This window comes from Canis lupus, chromosome 24, assembly GCF_003254725.2.
Source record: "Canis lupus dingo isolate Sandy chromosome 24, ASM325472v2, whole genome shotgun sequence".
In the NCBI taxonomy this organism is placed as follows: Eukaryota; Metazoa; Chordata; class Mammalia; order Carnivora; family Canidae; genus Canis; species Canis lupus.
This window is the reverse complement of record NC_064266.1, coordinates 30,196,641-30,216,508: the sequence shown is the minus strand read 5'-3', so window position 1 is coordinate 30,216,508 and position 19,868 is coordinate 30,196,641. Positions and strand designations below refer to the sequence as shown.

The 19,868-nt window shown below is 42.8% G+C and overlaps 1 protein-coding gene across 13 annotated transcripts in view; it reads left to right on the top strand.

Moving 5' to 3' along the window:
- The window catches only part of PTPRT (protein tyrosine phosphatase receptor type T), a 1,044,320-nt gene that overhangs the window by 864,822 nt on the left and 159,630 nt on the right, over nt 1-19,868 (top strand). For 5 of the 13 annotated variants that reach the window (XM_049100205.1, XM_035705865.2, XM_049100207.1 and 2 more), the window contains one exon: nt 10,608-10,637. The exons of 5 other annotated variants lie outside the window; for them this stretch is intronic. In XM_049100205.1, coding sequence (XP_048956162.1) covers nt 10,608-10,637 — 30 coding nt within the window. Of the gene's footprint in view, nt 1-10,607; nt 10,640-19,868 lie in introns of all 13 variants that reach the window. 3 more of the 13 variants (XM_049100203.1, XM_049100206.1, XM_049100204.1) reach the window with 1 other exon arrangement.

The window sequence follows — 19,868 nt, the reverse complement described above, 5'->3', positions numbered from 1 at the left end:
TGGAAAAAGTAACCAATTTAACAGAATTGCATTCCTCTCTGATAGACCTGAAATGTTCTCATTCTTTGCCACTGATTTGTAAGTCAGATAAGCTCTTCCAATTTTGCTCTTTCTAAAGCCTGGCTTAACCCACGTCACCATCGTCTGTGAGCTTGTGAAGAAATTTCACTTCCTTCTCTATAGCTATTTCTGCAATGTGTGACTTTTCGGGAGGGAGGAATGGGCTCTCTGTTTCCAGGGTGGGAACGAGTATAAAGTGAGTCCTTCGTGTGGTTTTAACCTCTACTGCATATCTTCATCATCTCTCACCTCTATCAAAACCATCCATCAGACCCAACCAATAGGAGTCACATGATCACCATTTGTCCCCCAAGAGACAAATCTGAGATGTTGTGGCAGCAGGGAGGGGTGGGCCAGGGTGGAGGCTGGTCACTGTTTGCATACACGTATCTCTTGGAGAAAAGAAGAGAAAAGGAAAATAAGACCTAGTTGGTAGTAATAATTTACAGATTGGTACAGAGCAAGGAAAGAAAAAGAGAACGTATAGATCTGCACTCTTTCCAGTAACCTACAGTGTCTTCTGATGGCAAGAGATGCTCCTAAAGGATAGTGAAGCGTTTGGTGAGCTCTCATAGCTCCTCTAACTCCAGCCCCATATAGAAGTATGGGGAAAACTTCATTGTTTGAGTTAGTCACTAATTTACTGCTGGCCTGAATGCTTTCAGCAGCTACCTAAAAGGAAGAGGTATTAAAGGAAAAGAAACTCTGGAATAATAGGCAGATCATCATAACTCAGGATCCTAGTGTCAGCATCTCTTCAGGGTTCCAGCATGACCTAGAGCTAGTTCCTGGTTGCAGGAACTCTCAGAAGTCACATCACAGAATCCCGATGTACCCCCTCCCCTGATTTGAGCTGGGTCTAACTTCCTCATCTCTATGGATATGGGAGTGGTGGATTTATGTTTTCTCTGCTCCTAAGGGATTCTTCTGCTCAGAAACTTCCCCCAAGCTGCAGCCAGATGTTTCAGTATACCTAAGATGTCCCCAGATTCTCCCTGCAGGGTTCATCATCACTGGCCTTGGGGCTTCCCTGTGACTCTCCAAAGAGTCCTTCTCTTGCTGTTAGGTGTTTTCTTTTGTGATGCTGAACTAGAAAGGAACAGAGAATGGGCTAGAGAGACAGAGGACCAAGGGAAGGACTTAATGAAAGAAGCTAAATCAATTGTTTTGTTGCTTGGTTGCTCTGTAATGGATAGAGGAGATATTGAGAAATGTAAGGTTGCAGAAGGGGATATGAAATGTTGGTGGGTGATTCAAACAGGATTTGCAAAAGATACAAGTTAAAATATTTTTTGTAGTACCTTTGGCTGTTTGGAGAGGGTTTCTTTGAATGCAGGCCAATGCAGAATCAGAGCTACATGGAGATGGAGGATTATGTGTGCATTATAAGAAAGGAACCTGGAGCTCCTATCTGATACAATTCATAACCAAGATATTGAATATTGGCTGGGTAATGGCTCCATCCTTTATTCCCAGTTCTCTTGATCAAGATCTAGAACATCTGGACCTCAGAATGTTCTAGAATGCATTTCTGTATGCCATTATGTAATAGAACATACCACCTTTTCATGACTACCCTGTTGAGCTCTGAAATAGAGAGAGACTCATTACTATACTCCTGGTCATCTTCCCTGGTCTCCTCCCTCTAGAAGTGCTGGACATCCTTTCTCAAAGGAGTATACAGCCAAAGGGCTGCTAGGCCACCCCTCTGGGCCCTTGGCTTACTACTATGGGGCTCTTGCTGCCTTCGATGAAAATTAAAATAGAAAACTCAAGCCTTAGTGCCTTAACCTTGATGTTTGAAGGTGTTTATTAACTACTCACATATGGGAAATTCTACGTTTTAATATAGGATATATACATACGTGTGCATGCTCCCAAGCTTCACATAGTCCTAATTTATTCCTTGGGACACACTTCTTGAAGTCCGAGCATGGTCTTCCAAGGCTTAAGGCATAGCCATTTACTTTTACGTGGGGAAGTACTGGCACCAGGTAAAGCAGGATTCTTTGGTAGATTTGTACCCCAAGACTTGTCTGGATCTTATGTTAACCTTTCCATTCCTTTTCGCTTTTCAAATGGAAACTGAACAATTTTTAGGGAGACTTTTTTTTTTTTTAATTCATGAGACACAGAGAGAGGCAGAGACATAGGCAGAGAGAGAAGCAGGCTCCCTGTGGGCAGTCTACTGCAGGACTTACTTGATCCTAGGACCACAGTATCACAACCTGAGCCAAAGACAAATGCTCAACCACTGAGCCACCCAGGTGCCCTTGGGGAGACCTTTTTGAAGTCAGGCCCCACACATGGTTCTAGCCACCTCCATCTCCCCTCATCCTTCCCCTGCCCAGATCTTCCTGGTTCAGCCTCATGCCAACCATGCATTGTCTGTCCAAATAGTAACGTTTCCAAGAGTGAATTTGGAGTGTCTTGAGTTTGAACTATGAGAACCTACTTTGAGAACAATGTGCGTCTCTTGGTGTACTTTGATTCTCTGTGACTTGGGTCTGCCCCAGTAGCTCCCAGTCTCATGAGTACAGACATCTTTTTGCTGTGGACAGGGAAGCAGAAACACCAGGTCCAAATCTTTATAGTTCCATTTGTTTGCTGTTAGCCTTGGAGAAACAACAAAACTCAGGCTTTACTTTCATGACTATGAGATGTGGCTAATCCTATGGGGTTGTTCTGAAGATCAAGTGAGCTAATGGTTGGGTCAGGCTTCATTTCCTATACCAACCTAAGAGATCATAATGCATGATATCAACAGGGACATTCATCTCTCACATGGCCATCAACTCTACCAACCCAGCTCCAAACCCACTGCTAATATGCTAAGGGCAGTGCTGCAATCAATACACACATTAACCTAATTTGTACCTAACCTAATTTTCCATTTAAACTGTCCCCATATTGTGATTTTAATACTACAAATAACCATAGCAGGGTAATTGTTGATACTCCCCCCATTTTTTTTTTTTTTTTGAGAATTGGAAACCAAAGTTCAAAAAGTTTTGTGAGTTGCCCAAGACCTTGGAGAATCAAAACACAAACGTGGGCTCTGTGACTGTAGAGAGTCAACTGAAGGCTGGTAACTTCTGTCAGTCCATGGAGACTGGTAGAAAATAAGTGAATCCTGGAATAGGAAACAGGTGACCCAGGTCCAGGTATCATTTGCTACTACTCTATGCTGTTGTGCACACTGTTGTCCTGAAGCAAATGTCAGACATTTGTCTTCACCTACAAGCCTCCTGCTACTCTGTAAGCCTAAGCTCCAAGTTCATCCAAGTAGGACTTCCAAATATTTCCTCTTCCTTGAGTCTTTCCACAAGTCCCTGTCCCTACTCTGCTGTATGCCAAAGTCTTCATGTGTGAATGCATCCACTAGGTGGTTGTAGTTTTGCTGCCCTTGAAATGGAAATGGCCCAGGAGGGCAGGATCTTCCTCTTTAGTCTTTTCTCACCAGAGCTTCACTGCTTGTATCATCTGCCTCTGGACATCTGCCTTGAAAATCCCTTGAGGTTTTCATGGTCATAGCCCCAATCATCACCTGCCCACCAACCTGCTCATGATCCTATGTCCCCATCTTAGTGACAGGTACTACCTCTCATTCCACCAGCCACACTGATGGGGTTGTATCACCCTGATTCTTCTGAACCTGCACCTTTACCTTCCCTTGGTCACATCCTTCCCTCCCTCCCTCCACCACTCCTTCCATGGTACAGGCTGCTATAGCTCTATCACATGAGTCTCCTCCCCAGCCCCAACCCTCCTGCCCACCCTCTGCAGTGCAGCCAGAGTGATGTTTCATAAATGAAACTTGTCCTCCCAGACATACCGTCTAAGATCTTTTGATGGCTTCTCCTCCCTCTAACAACAGTTTATGGAGGTAGAGATGAGAGAAGAAGCATATGGTTTTGGTCATCTGGAGAATTTTGTCAAGCTACACTGTCTCCCTGCTCACAGTCATTTTGGCAGATTTCTTGAGGTCTTACTCCACTCCTATACCTTCGCTTATGAAGTCTTTTCCTCATTCAATGCCTGTGGTCCTCAGTTCCATGTGACCAGATTCTACCCCTGTTTATAGCCTAATTCAAAATCCACCTTCTCCAGTAAACCTTTCCTGACCTCCAATCGAGGCACAATCTCTTCACCATCTGGATCCCCTCTATGAAGATCTGTGCTATATCCTGTTATATTTGTCATTTGTATTCATATCTTATCTTCTGCACTAGACCATCAGCTGCCCATTCTGATTCATTCTTATCACAAATGTGCCATGCGGATACTGGGGATTCCCTAAAAACATGTTGAACGGAGGAGCCCAGTAAAATTAGAACAGATGGGGCCCACGATTAACACTCCATCTCTTGGGCAGGGAAACTTCCCTCAGAACACAGACCCAAATAGCAGCAGGGAGCATCAAGAGTAAACCCAGTCCTGTGGGGAGGGTATAAGGCTGGAAAGGCAGCATAGGACAGATATAGCATGGTCTGAGCCTTCAGGGAACATGCTGTCTTTCCAGGGGGAAAAAGTGAGACAATAGGAAAAGAGAAGTTCTGGGTCAGCCAAAGAGGCAATGCCACTCTGAGATTATAGTATATGCTACAGATCACAAAACTGAAATGTGGAATTTAAGGAAATTGCCCCAAAACACATAGCCAATAAGTGGCAGAGCTGGGTCTGAAATTTTGCCAATCTGATAATGGATGCTACACTTTTAAACACCATCTCGCCTGAATGAAATATAAAACAGGACTTGCTGAGATGCTGAATTGTATGACAAAATTTTCAGTGGTTCGTTGAGGTGGAAAAGCAGCCCAGATTAAGTGTGTCATGCTGGCTGTTTTGGCCACTCCATTCTAAAGGGCTCCTTGCTCCACACGCTGAAAAGTGAATCCTGTTTGTGCTCACTCAGGTAGCCACTCAAACTACAACCTGGGAAGACCTCCTCAGTATGCTTACATTTAATCCCCTACTGACTCACCTTTCACATTCAATTCTCCTTCCCCATAGCCATTATGAGATGGGCCCCGCAACATCTCTTGTTTAGACTCCTGCAGTAGCATTCATGACCCCAATCCCTCTTTCCCTCCAAGTTTCTTCTCACACTCCTGACAGAATCATTCATCTAGAAAAAGTATTTGGCCACTGGGTTCACCCTATGGCTTGTGGTACTGAGACTAAGTCCTTCAGCTCTTTGGGAACTAGGCTCTGCCAATATTTTGACATTCTCACCTTGCTAACTGACCTCTCATTCCACAGAGAGTTCCATCTTTTTTTTTAAAAAAGATTTTATTTCTTTATGAGAGAGAGAGAGAGAGAAAGAGAGGCAGAGACACAGGCAGAGGGAGAAGCAGGCTCTATGCAGGGAGCCTGACATGGGACTTGATCCCGGGTCTCCAGGATCAGGCCCTGGGATTAAGGCAGCGCTAAACCATGAGCCACCCAGGCTGCCCTGGAGAGTTCCATCTGCCTGGAAGTACCCCCTCCTCCTCCATCCATCTAGATGCTCCTTGACTTTACAACTCAAGCATCGTAGACTCTAGGCCACCTTATCTGTCCCGCTGCCCACTCTTATCCCTGGATATGGTCCTACTGCTCCCTGTGTTGCTGCTTCATGCCACTTATCACTCCAGAAGACAGTATAGCATAGTGGTTATTCATGCAGGCTTCTAGAGTCCTATTGTTTGCATTCTTATTCCTGCCATGCCACTTACCAACTATTTCAATTTGAGTAAGTTATCTAACATCTCTGAGCTTCACTTTCCTCATCCATAAAACAGGGATAATAATTCTGCATAGTGAGGATTAAGTAAAATGGTCTACATGGTGTGCTAACACAGTACCTGGCACATAAGTGACATCCTGCTAAGTGGTAGCTCTTATTACTATCTGTTTTACAAGTTTCTTATCTGGCTCTCCCATCAGACTTGGGTTGGATCAAGATCTTATTTGTCTTTCTATCTCTGGAACTCAGCAGGGACAGGCATATGGTAAGCCTTTGAGAAGTGTTCATTGAATTGATGATGGAAAGATGGATGAGTGGATAATGAATGGATTGTTGGATGAAAGGGTAATTGAGTGCATGGATGAGCAGATGAGTGGGTGGGTTTATAGGATAGATGGATAACTGTGTGGATAAATTGCTAAGTGGATAGGTGGATGGATGGTTAGATGGATGGAGGGATGGATGGTTGGATGCATGCATGCATGCAGAGATGGACGCTTGGGTGGATAGAAGGGTGGATGAGTGGGTTTATGAGTTAGATGGATGGGTAGATGGTCAAATGGATAGATCAATGGGTAGATGGTCAAATGGATCTTAAGTAGATCACTTAGTCCTGTTTAAATAGTATGGAACAAAGGAAAGCTGTGCCTCAAGTCAGCCTTGTCAGCCAGCTGAGAAGATTCTGCAATATGTGATTTATTAAGTTTGGGGTTTTTTGGTTTTTTTCTAAGCACAGCTGTCTTCCTGCTCAAGATTTTTGGTCTCAGGCAATCTGTTACTTGCAATATCACTGTATCCTTGTAAATTTAGACCTTCGGTAAATCTTCTTTAAGCCTGAGAGAAAACACACGTGTATACTGTGTTTTGGCCACACAGTAAAGAACTGTAATCCTTGCCCTGGAAGACTTGGCAATATAATTGGGAAAAGATACTCAATTAATAGAGGTTTGTCAGTTGTTGTTCTTCTGGAGTTGCCTGGAAGCTGGGTCAGAATGACACTGGCTTTTGGTGACAACCAGGATAATTCAGAAAAACTACTTGGAAGAGGTGGTTTGAAGATAAGGAAGCATATTGTTATGAGTAGGTGGCCCAGGCAAAGGTGAATCCTGATGGTTGAAAGCAGAAAAGCCAGAAGGTCTAAAATACTGAGTGCAGCCTGGGCCCCAAGAGCACAGCCTGGGGCTGTTGATGGCAAGGACATGTGGCTCAGGGTGGAGGCCTTGCACATGGTCCAAAACTATGCAAGGCAATAGACCTAGTAGGAGTGACCCCTTAGAGCCTCAGATTCCTCAACCAAAAGTGATAACAGTAATACCTGTACCATGGAGTTGTAGGGAGGATTAAGAGATTTAAGGCATGTGTCATCTCAATGCCAGTCCCACTGTGTTGCTCTCATGTATCTATTTTCTTCCTTCTTCATAGGGAGCACAGGCTAGTGGTCTACAACATGAGCCTTAGATCCATGTTGTCAAATCCAGTTACTAGCCTTAGATCCATGCTGTCAAATCCAGTTACTAGCTGCATGATCTTAGACAAATTACATAACCTTCTTTGCAACAGTTTCCTCCTCTGAAAAGTGGGGATGATAATAATTAATACACATCTGTCAGGGTAGTTGTGAGGAATACTTGAGTTAATATATGAGAGCCTAGGACAATACATGACAGATAGCAAGTGCTCCATAAATCCCTTTTTTTTTCTTCTTATTTTAGTACTATTTTTAACATTCCTAAAGAGGTGAACACTTTGTTCCTGGTCACCAGAGTGAGAAGCAGCAAGCCTTGTATCTGTAGATGAGGCAGGGACATAAACTCCCCTTTATTGAGTTAGATGGATGGGTAGATGGTCAAATGGATAGATCAATGGGTAGATGGTCAAATGGATCTTAAGTAGATCACTTAGTCCTGTTTAAATAGTATGGAACAAAGGAAAGCTGTGCCTCAAGTCAGCCTTGTCAGCCAGCTGAGAAGAAGATTCTGTAATATGTGATTTATTAAGTTTGGAGTTTTGGGGTTTTTTCTAAGCACAGCTGTCTTCCTGCTCAAGATTTTTAAGCACTACTAATGTCAGATGTTTAGATTAATAGATTAGAGCCAAATTTCTCCCTAATAGATTAGATTTATATGATTTACTTAAAATACTTTATATATTCTATGTCATATATAATTTGCATGATTTAGATTAATCTAATGTTAATGGCCACAGTGACTCTTGGGAATATTATTACCTCCAACCTTGATGTGGAGAGACTGAGACTCAGAGATACCCAAAGCCATGCAGTTAGCAAGCAGTGGTGTTAGGATGCTAAGACATCATATTTCCACTCCTCAAAGCTATTGAGGCTGGCAGTTATCCATGCCATTCACCTTGGTACATGGATCAGGAAACAGGTCCAGAGGAAGGAATTAACTTGTCCAAGATGTCACAGTGAGCAAGTGAAAGCTGGGATCAGAACCCTGCCCTCTTGAATCTCAGCCCACTGTTCTTGACAATATGGAGAACATAGGTATCTTTAAGTCTTCATAAAATGGAACCCTAGCTTTCTTCCCCCAAGGAATCCCACTTCTAGGCACTGGGCCACAGAACCAGCCATGAAGGAGAAGAACTGTCTCCTTATAGCGTGAATCTGTATGTTTGGTGAAGGGGATTTGGTGAACTGCATGGGCTCTTCCAACTCCCACCCATCAAAGCATGGCATTCCTCACCCCTTTTATCATCCAGGGTCACTGTTCCTTTGACCCAAGATGTTGAACAGTTTTATGAGTGACCAGATTTTACTGCATTGTGGCTCATTTTCCCCATCTCATCTTCCCAAGGAGTCATGGGGCTTCCTTCCTGCCATGACTTCTTAGCTCTCAGCATTACCTTCTTCTGGAGCTAGAGTTGGGCTTTTCTGATGAATAAGAGAAAGCCTAGAGGTGGCCCTGCCTAGGGGACTTTGGCTACTTCCTACTTGAAAGGGAGAAATTTGAGGCTCTAAGGACATGTTCCCACACTGCAGATATAAAGACTGCATCTTCCTGAGCCAAGCAAACTGGGATAACAATTGCAAATAACCAAACAACTCAAGAGGCAAGAGAACTATTCTTGCCTATTCAGATAGATATTTGGGTACCTTAATTATCAGCAATTTTTTCTCAATCCACAAATGTATCAGTTATTGTCAGTGTGACTAAGTCTGTAAGATAAAAGCATTCCTATTTATTCCCTATAAAATACAAAAAAAAGTTATAACAAAAGGAATGTTGTGGACTTATTTGAGTTTTTTATTGTTCAGAAGCCAAGAGCTAGACAGTACATTGTGGGAAGAGAATTCAGGTAGTGATTTTTCAAGCTTTCTTTTGGAGAATGGGATTCTTAGTCATGTGAAATTTCAAATTATAAAACATAAAAAAATGGAGGGAGTGCCTGGGTGGCTCAGTGGTTGAGCATCTTCCTTTGGCTCAGGTCATGATCCCAGAGTCCTGGGATTGAGTTCAGCATCAGGCTTCTGCAGGGAGAATGCCTCTCCCTCTGTCTATGTCTCTGCCTTTCTCTGTGTGTCTCTCGTGAATAAATAAATCTTTTTTTTTTTTTAATGGAGAAGTGCTGTCTTTTGTGGATGGTGGGTGACCAGCAGTCCTACCTACTCAGTTTCCCACCCTCCCACTTCAGTGAGGCTACCTTGTAGAACCCTCAGGATCCTACAAGCACAGTTTGAAAACTAATGATCTAGTTCAACTCATATGAGAATCAGAAAGGAAATAAAGGCAGAGAGAATTTATTCAAGTTGTAGTCTGTTCAAATTGAAGGTCAGAATTCCTTTCTCTTAGTGCAGTTCTCTTTAATGATGAAGTTCGAATTTTTTTCTGATTACTGATATATAACAAATATGAAATTTGGTGACTTATTTTTCTTATTTATCTGTGCTTTGGTCAGGGCTTGAAGGGAATGACTTGTTTTGTTCCATGATACCAAGGATCCCCATTGACATATCCAACTGGCAGAGGCTGACTGGATGTCTCTCTTTATGCAGGATTTGTGTCTCTCCACTTGGCTTTTGGTCTTGGTCTTTTCAGGATGGCAACTTCAGGATACTTGGACTTCTTTCATAGACAGGGTTCCAACTGAGAGTTCTGAAAACCCAGCAAGAGCTACACATCTTCTTTCTGACATATCCTAGAAAGTCTCAGAATGTCATTCCTACCACATCCTGCTGGTCACATAGGATCAGTCCTGGTTCAGTGTGGGAAGGCACTACATATACACATGTGTACTGGGAAGTGTGGGTCATAGGGGAGCCATCTTGATTGCTTAGCTACCAATTACCTTACTTTTGGTATGAGCTTACTAAATAGGTTCTGATGTGTTTTGACCTGAAACAGAGAACACAGAAGTCATTATGGTTTTCCTTGGGTCATAAGAGCACTATCATGAAGAGTGGTTGAATAGTTCTAGAAGTCCACAAAAGTCTGACCCAGGACCAAAAAAAGGCAGAAGGAACCTAGCTTTAGTTGACTGTAAAAAAAAAAAAAAAAAAGAAAGAAAGAACTTTCAAACAACTAAACCAGCCAACATTAGACATGGCTTTCTCTGCATGAGTAGTGAATTTCTCCATCATAAGAGAGGTCTCTCTCACTCCTTCTACCACTGGAAGTATCTGATTCTCAGCAAAGATAATTAGTAGAGAAACTTGCATCTCCTTGAGCATTGGGATGCTGAAATACTATGTGCATTTCTAAGAATCAAGATTTCATACAAATCTAATTCTTGTTTGTTTGTCTTTTCTTTTTCCCCCTTTTTGGACATTTCCTTCATCTGACTGCCCATCAATATATAGAAGAAATGCTTATTCCTACTCCTATTACTTGTAAGTATCGACCCGGGGAAACTTTGCTTCGTGCCCTGTGAGGGAACCTGTAGCATGCATTTCCTGCACCAACCAAGTGTCTGTTGGTTTCTCATACTCACTTCTGTCTAAGTCATCTGTAGCCCCAAAGTTTTTATTTCACATAGATGTTTTCCATTTGAAAATGTACTACCATTGTTTACATCTGTTATGTTTCTGCCATCTTGGATTCCCCCCCCCCCCCACTTTTGGAGATGTGAAGGGCTATTTCTCCTTTGGCAGTGTAATTTTCTTATTAGAAATCCCCAGATTTCAGTAAGAGGTCAGCTTAATCCCCCTGCAGGACTTGCAAACATAAAACAGAATCACCATTCTCAGCAACATCAGAGCCCATTGGTATCTACTTGGGAAATGTGTAGCCTCGAGGGACTCAAAGATTAGAAAGAAATTCATTGGTTGTCTCCACTGTTTCAGTAAGTCTACAGGGAACCATGACTTTACCTAGAACCAGCTTAACAGGTAAAAGAAACATCCAAGGTCTTTGCTTTGCACTGGAATGATCACAGTGTGGGGTTTGGCATTAGTTATCTCATGTTGTCATTGCATTTTGTTGGTAGTTATAGCTGGCCTGTTGCCTGTTAATTTTTTTGCACTTTCTAAATAAAGGGGATGATTTTTCTCATAATTAAACCAGAAATTTTGAAAACACAAAGGTAAAGGGGATAAAACTCCATAAACAGATCTTTGGTAATGAAAAGTTAAGAAAACCACTGAAGTAGCTCCATATCCGTAATATGCATTCCCCATGTTTGAAAACTGATGTCCAGAGAAGTATGTGAAATCACACGTCCAGTGGGATTAAAACCCAGGACATCTGGCTTCTGGTAAAAGTGTATTGTCCATCATTCCATGTCTTGCTTCACCCTTGGCACACCCAGCCTTATGAGGGAAGCCATGTCTGCTAGTGACATCTGCTGAAGCCTTCACTGGTGAGGATGGACCAGCAAAAGGCTATCCCACTCCCTCTGCTCAGTGTTTGGGTCCTACTCAATAGGCCATGCAATAAGCAGATAAGATTCTAGTACTACTGCCATTATATTATATAGGAACCAATGGACTCCCACCACCAACACTGAAAGTACCAGAGAACTTGCTTCATTTGTTCATTCATCCATTCATTTGATAAACATGCATTGAACATGGTCATTATGTTCCAGACACTATGGATAGAGAGATAGCCAGGACTTTGAGCCCCACCCTCCTAGAGTTTAAGCTCCTTTGGGAACTAGCATAAAACCAAATACTTGAAAATGTCAGCTGAGGGTGCCTATGTATACTGTGGCATAGGAGAATTTGCTTGGGTGACTAGTTTTTAATGGGGTAGGGGATAGTTATCAGTGTTTATAGAAATGGATTTACCCACTGCTGAAGAAATAAGAATTCTAAGCAGAGGGAACAGCATCTGCAAAGGCATAGAGGTTACAACAATATGGGGTTTTGTTGCTGTGGTAGAAGGAGAATGAGTTTTAGGAGTCATGAAGCTCTGGGTGCAAGTCACATGTTTGTTACTCATCAGCTATGAAGCCTTTAGAAAATCTTCTGAACTCCTTGAGCCTTATTTCTCTTAACCCCAAAATAGGGGTAATAGTGCCTAACTCAGGGAATGAGGGATTTTGTAAAATGCCTGGCACAAAGTTGGCACTCAATGGTTACTTTTCTCTCTTTCCCCCTTCAGGAAACCATAAGAAGTCAGAACAGTAGTGTTGGCCCCTAGAAGCATCTCTGGTCTTCCAGAGGTTCTTCTGGCATCATAGTTCCACAATAGGTCTGGGCATACAGTGATCCATTACAGCCTCTGGGCACCTCGCCTCCTGCATCAGTTAGCCAGTGTGCTTATTAGCACTATCTTTGGATGCCCACTGTGCTGAGTACTGTGGTGGAATCAAAGATGAAGAATGTGATGAAAGTGTAGAAGACAGACACTCAAGTGCTTGTAGTTCAAGGTGATAAACCGAGGTCTTTGGGTTGTGCAAACTTAAGAGTTCTAAGTCACAGATCTTAGAGTGTGAAAGTGATGTCAGCTCGGAAACTGACCATGGTGAATGATTCAGAGGAGGAGAAGAACTGGCATAGCAGATAGAGAGTAGAAGGAGAACCTTAAGGACCAAGAGGAGAAGCCATTGCAGAAGGCAGACTTGACAGTGGAGGTGCTGCAGAGAGATGGGAGTGGAGAGCATGGGCACCGGCCTGCCATCTAACCATCAGAAGTCATTTGTGCAGGTCTTGGGGTGGGTTGAGGGGAGGAAGGTAGCCTAGGGCCTGGGAGGAGGAGGATACTTCTCTTTAACCCCTGGGCCCTAGAACAGAGGAGAGCATGAGAGTGGCTCCTTGAAGGATCCAAAAGTGCTGGGCACTTGTATAGTAAAGGAAGGAAGAAGCCAGAAGATGCTGGTGGCTGTGGAAGGGAAAGTCCAGGGGCAGAGTGTTTGGGGATAGGGAGCAGCCCTGGAGGGGAGGCTCGACAGGTTCTGTGAGACCATTGCATGGTTCTATAAGAGGATTGCAAGATGCATGTAGATGGGAGAAAAGGAAACAGAAGGGAAATGCTGACCACCATCATTTCCAGATTCCCCCGAGTCTTAGGTATTAACTCTGAGTGTGTGCCTTCAACCCCCTCTCCTCCAAGGGTAGTCCATAGACCAGCAGCATTGGCCATTACCTGGAGCTTGCTAGAACCGCAGCACAAGGGTCCCAAGTTGCACCTATTGAATCAGAACCTGCATTGTAGATGCAATGTAGTCAAGAGCCCTAGGTGACTCGCGGGCACATGAAACTTTGAGACTTTCCAGACTTTCTGACTTAGCCAGAGTCTCAGTTGTCTTGTCTATAAAAAGGAAAAGCAATACCCTCCCCCAGGGGTTGGGGAGCCACCTAGTTCCTCTCTAAGTCCTAGAATCTTCTATGAAAGAGAAATCCTCCAACACACTTTCGCTGAATAATTATTTCAGTGAAATCCACATTTACCCATTCAACAGGTATATGTGGGGTTCCCACTTATGTGCCAGGCACTGGTCCTAACTGGCATGTAAGAGCACAACAAATGAAACTCCCTGCCCATGTGAAGCTTTTTAGTAGAGGAGATTGAGGATAAACAACATGATAAGAAAGGTAGCATAAATGTTAGGGAATGGTCAAGAGAACTGAGGGAAAAAAAGATAAACCAGGAAAGAGGATCTAAAGTGTGAGTAGAGAAAAAATAAATAAATAAATAAAGTGTGAGTAGAGAAGGAGCAGAGGAATTTATTTTTCCCCAAAACAAAGAGGCCCTCAAGGGCTCTCCTCCCACTGAAAGATCCTATGCACAAAATCAGCAGTCCACAAATTTTTTTCCATAAGGAGTTAGTAGTAAATATTTTTGGCTTTGTGGGCATATGGTCTCTGTTGCGTCTACTCTGCTGTTGTAACAGGAAAGCAGCCATAGATGATGTGCAAGTGAATGAGTATGAATGTATTTCAATTAAAAAATTATTTTAAAAAATCAAATAGCGGGCTAGATTTGTCCTGAGGGCCACAGTTGGCCAATCCCCACCCTAGGCTTTGAGACAGGAGGAAGATGGGAGTTCAAGAGCCATCCTGTTTTATGAGCTCGTTCAGTGTGCTGCACCGTATGTTTGCTGTTGCAGACACAAAGGTGAATAAGGCACACCTGAACCAGTTGAGAAGTGGGCAGAAATTGACGGGAGTTACCAGTTGGTAGCTATTACAGGCCAGGCTCATCTAAAGCTTGCAGAAAGCCCTGCAAGATACATGTGGCTGTGTTGAGTCTATGTAGACATTGAGACTGAGGTGTGAGGGCTTGTCTAGCTCCATAGGCAGGATGTTGCAGGGTGAAGGTTTGAATCCACGACCATGTGGCCCCAAGCCCTGCCCATCTGTCTCACTAAACCCTGTTCTTCAGAGGATGGAAGGGCTCTCACCTCGATCATGTGCTGGGACAAGCCCTTGGCCAGGCTTCAAGAGAGCCAGGATCCAAAGGCAAATTTGCCTGTCTGCAGAAACTCTGTTCCATGCATGGACATCAGGGCCTTGCTAGGGACAGGAAGTGGTAGCTATCCCTGACTGGCCAGGAGGCCCTTGAGGCAGTTCTGTATTTGCTGTCTTGCAGATTTGCTGCCCCGTGAGAGCTGAGAGCACCAGGCTGCCAGGTCAAAGGTAGCCTGAAGAGTGCCCCAAAGAGTGCTAATAACCAGGATACACAGAGCTATAGATCAAAGGAACTGAGACCTAGAGGCAGAGGAGAGTCTAGAATGGGGCCCTTCTCTGTCTAGCACATACAAACAAGCAAAAAATAGGAAAATAATGTGGGCGTTGGTGTCAGACCTAGATCACAGTTCTATTGTTACTTCTACCAGACTGCCCAGACCTTGAACAATCAGGGAACCACTCTGAGCCTCAGTTTCTTCATCTGCCTTGTGGTGATAACAACAGTGACGCCCCAGAGTTTTTGCAAGGAGTGGTAAGAGACAATGGAGGTCGTTTATAAATAGCAGCTATGATTCCTCACATTCTGAGCTGACAGAAATGCTTCTCTAGAGTGCCCTTTTGTCTTTCTATAGCAAAGAAACACCCCCACAACTTCAGTGCCTGCTTTTTAAAAGGATATTAGGAGTTGGCATGTGTTCACGGGTTAATTTATCTCAAGGTGTGTGATGGGCACAGTAATTGTTTCAAACAGAGACATTTTAGTGTAGTAGTTCTTGAAAAGGCACTAAGATGTTTATTTACCAACTGTTCAGGCAGAGAGAGAGAGAGAGAGAGCACACTTAACAGTCTCACTTAGCCTCGGATAAATGTGATACAAGTATCCTGGAGGCGGAAAATGGTGACCTGGGCTGGGTCCTATCTGCAGACACTCAGGAACTCTTGGGTTTTTCCCATATCCTTTTTATCTCTCCCCATTGCAGCATGTTTGGATCCTACATCTACCCTTCAAGGTCCAGGTATGACAGTGCCTCCTACAGGAAGTCTTCCCTGATTCTCTCCACCTGCAGGAATAGGCCTTTTCTCCGAACTCTCACTGCAGTTATTTGTTATCATGGGCAGGAGCAAATATGTCTTAAGGATATTTCTTGTTCATTGAGGTTTCCCCCCATGGTGCATCTAAGAGGCATACTGAACCCTAGTAAGTGTATGTGGAATGAATGAGAAGAACAAAATGATACTAAAAGACATAACAGCTAAAGTCCACAGGGAGATGATCTGCTCTTAAAAAGAAAAAAAAAATGGCAACAAATTTCAGATCCCCCCAGCCCTGTACCTTCCTTGCCACTGTATCTTTAAGGCAACCTTTGGTCCTGTTTGGTGTCTGAATCCCAGTGTCCTGATATAAATGGAGCCTGAAAATGCATACCTCCCAGAGATCTTGCAAGGATTTGAGGAGTTAATGCTTGGGATGTGCCTAGCACCTGGTAGATCCTCAACCAAAGTAAGAAACCACCTCCTTTTGTCACTGCATACACCTTTCCACATCATGGGCTTTTGTAAATCAAATACCGTCGCCTCGATACACATAAAGAGGAATTTAGAATGATTATATCAAGAGATACTCAAAAAGCATTTTATGTAATTCATCAGTCACTTCAAATAAAAAAATGAAGAAAAAATAGGAATCGAAGGGAACCATTTAGAGATGATAAGTATCAATTACCAAAAGCTGACAGCAAACATGTTGACAAGAGGAAATGGAAGGTATTGCCATGAGGGCAAGGCGGAGACGGCTACCATGCTGCCGCTGGTGAGAATTCTGATTCCTGGGCCCCACCCCAGAGCGGCTCAGTCCCTCTGAAGATGCGACCTGGGAATCAGCATGTGAGCACACACCTCAGATTATTATTCTACATGCCAACTTTGAGAACAGTTTCTCTCCTGACATCCTCACATCACCTGTGTATCACTGTCCCTTTCTCAGTATCGTTACCTTTGTGCTTTGCCCTCTTCGCAGGATGCCTAGCCACCTTCTGTGCCTGCAAAATTCCAGACTCTTTAAAGGGGATGTAGTATCCATAGTACCAGGCTCTCATCTTTGTCGTCGCATTCAGCTGTCATTCATTCGCCCCCTGACTCACTCATTCATGAACCATTCTCACATTATACTGCCCGTGGTGTATTTGCACGTCTGTCTCCTTGTTGACAAGGACTATGTATTACTCATCTTTCATTTCCCGATGACTAACTTGGAGCCCAGAACAAATCAGACATCATAAGACTGTGTTGATTACAGGAATGAGTACACACAGGTGGGTGTATGTGTGACGTTGATACCCTCATTTTGTTTTATCTCCTGTTGAATGATACTATTCCATTCTCCAGAAGTTAGGATCCATTTTCATTTATTTTGGCATATGGTGATGGGACAGGTGGGGGGAGGGGAACTTTTGGATCAGACCTACCTTGTAACTGTATATTGATTTTAGGTTTAGAAATGTTGTGCCTTTGTGTCACAATTATAAATGCATAAAATTAATGAATGCTGTTACAACAAGATAGATATAAATGCACTGGGCTAGATCATGTGCACAGATAGATTTGGATAGGGATTCCGACTGAATGGATGCTTTATTGTTTACTCTATTGAATTAGAGTCTAAACACATCAGTCATGAATACCAAACAGAGCAAATGTATAAGTCAGAGGCTCTGTCACCTTAATCAGGGAAAATACAAATGAGCATTTCCCTTCCAAAGAAGATGGAAGACGTTTATACTAGAGTTTTAAGTTGATACTTTAAGTTTTAAAACCAATTAGGTATTAGTGATGCCTTGAGGCTTAGAAAGGTCTGCCTGGGATTCTAAATGCTTCTATTCTGTAAATGTACTTGAACTTGTAAAGATGGTAAGAGAGAACGTGGGGGGTTCTCTGCTGACAGAGAAAGGTGACATACTGAAATGTGGTTGGAAAGAGAAGTTCTCATCGAGAAAGTTGTGATGTGCTGCTCAGATCTCCCTTCAAGAATGAAGGACTTTGGGTAAATACCCAGTAGTGGAATTGCTAGATCATACGGTAGTTCTATTTTCAATTTCTTGAGGAGCCTCCATACTGTTTTCCACAGTGGCTGCACCAGTTTGCACTCCCACCAAGGGTTCCTTTATCTCTGCATCCTCGCCAACACCTGTTGTTTCTTGTGTCTTTGATTTTAGCCTTCCAGACTGGTATGAAGTGATATCTCATGGTGATTTTGATTTGCATTTGCCTGATGATGAGTGATGTTGAGCATCATTCCATGTGTCTATTGGCACATGGATGTCGTCTTGGAAAAATGGATAAAGAAATTAATTAATTCTATTTAAATTAATTAGAAATTATGGAAGTATGTGTGTGTTGTGTGTGTGTTTGTGTAAAATGTGTATATAAATATGTGTGTGTACAAAATGGAATATTACCTAGACATAAAAAGGAATGAGATCTTGCCACTGCAACAACATGGATGAGTTTAGAGGATGTAATGCTAAGTGAAATAAATCATCTAGAGAAAGACAAATACCATATGATTTCACTCATGTGGAATTTAAGAATCAAAACAGAGAGCCTAGGTGGCTCAGTCAGTTGAGCATCTGCCTTAAATCAGATCATGATCCCAGGGTTGTTGGATTGAGCCCCACATCAGGCTCTCTGCTCAGTGAGGAGTCTGCTTCTCCCTCTGCCCCTCCTCCCTACTTTTGCTCTTTCACATGTGTGCTCTCTCTCTCTCAAATGAGTAACTATAATCTTTAAAAAAAGAAAAAGAAAAAAAAGATGAATAGCAACAACAACAAAAATCCTAAATACAGAGAACAAACTGATGATTGCCAGAGGTGAGGTGGGGGTGAAGGATGGGTGAAATAGATAAAGGGGATTAAGAGTACACTTATCTTGGTGAGCACTGAAATACATATAGACTTGTTGAATCATTATATTGTATACTTGAAACTAATATAACACTATATATTAATTATACTTCAATTTTTTGATCAAAAACATTTTTAATAATAAATTTATTTTTTATTGGTGTTCAATTTGCCAACATACAGAGTAACACCCAGTGCTCATCCCGTCAAGTGCCCCCCTCAGTGCCCATCACCCACTCACCCCCACCCCCCGCCCTCCTCCCCTTCTACCACCCCTAGTTCGTTTCCCAGAGTTAGAAATCTTTATGTTCTGTCTCCCTTTCTGATATTTCCCACACATTTCTTCTCCCTTCCCTTCTATTCCCTTTCACTATTATTTATATTCCCCAAATGAATGAGAACATATAATGTTTGTCCTTCTCCGATTGACTTACTTCACTCAGCATAATACCCGCCAGTTCCAACCACGTTGAAGCAAATAGTGGGTATTTGTCGTTTCTAAATATTCCATTGTATACATAGACCACATCTTCTTTATCCATTCATCTTTTGATGGACACCGAGGCTCCTTCCACAGTTTGGCTATTGTGGACATTGCTGCTAGAAACATCGGGGTGCAGGTGTCCTGGCGTTTCATTGCATCTGTATCTTTGGGGTAAATCCCCAACAGTGCAATTGCTGGGTCGTAGGGCAGGTCTATTTTTAACTCTTTGAGGAACCTCCACACAGTTTTCCAGAGTGGCTGCACCAGTTCACATTCCCACCAACAGTGCAAGAGGGTTCCCTTTTCTCCGCATCCTCTCCAACATTTGTGGTTTCCTTCCTTGTTAATTTTCCCCATTCTCACTGGTGTGAGGAGGTATCTCATTGTGGTTTTGATTTGTATTTCCCTGATGGCAAGTGATGCAGAGCATTTTCTCATGTGCATGTTGGCCATGTCTATGTCTTCCTCTGTGAGATTTCTGTTCATGTCTTTTGCCCATTTCATGATTGGATTGTTTGTTTCTTTGGTGTTGAGTTTAATAAGTTCTTTATAGATCTTGGAAACTAGCCCTTTATCTGATATGTCATTTGCAAATATCTTCTCCCATTCTGTGGTTGTCTTTTAGTTTTGTTGACTGTATCCTTTGCTGTGCAAAAGCTTCTTATCTTGATGACGTCCCAATAGTTCATTTTTGCTTTTGTTTCTTTTGCCTTCGTGGATGTATCTTGCAAGAAGTTACTGTGGCTGAATTCAAAAAGGGTGTTGCCTGTGTTCTCCTCTCGGATTTTGATGGAATCTTGTCTCACATTTAGATCTTTCATCCATTTTGAGTTTATCTTTGTGTATGGTGCAAGAGAGTGGTCTAGTTTCATTCTTCTGCATGTG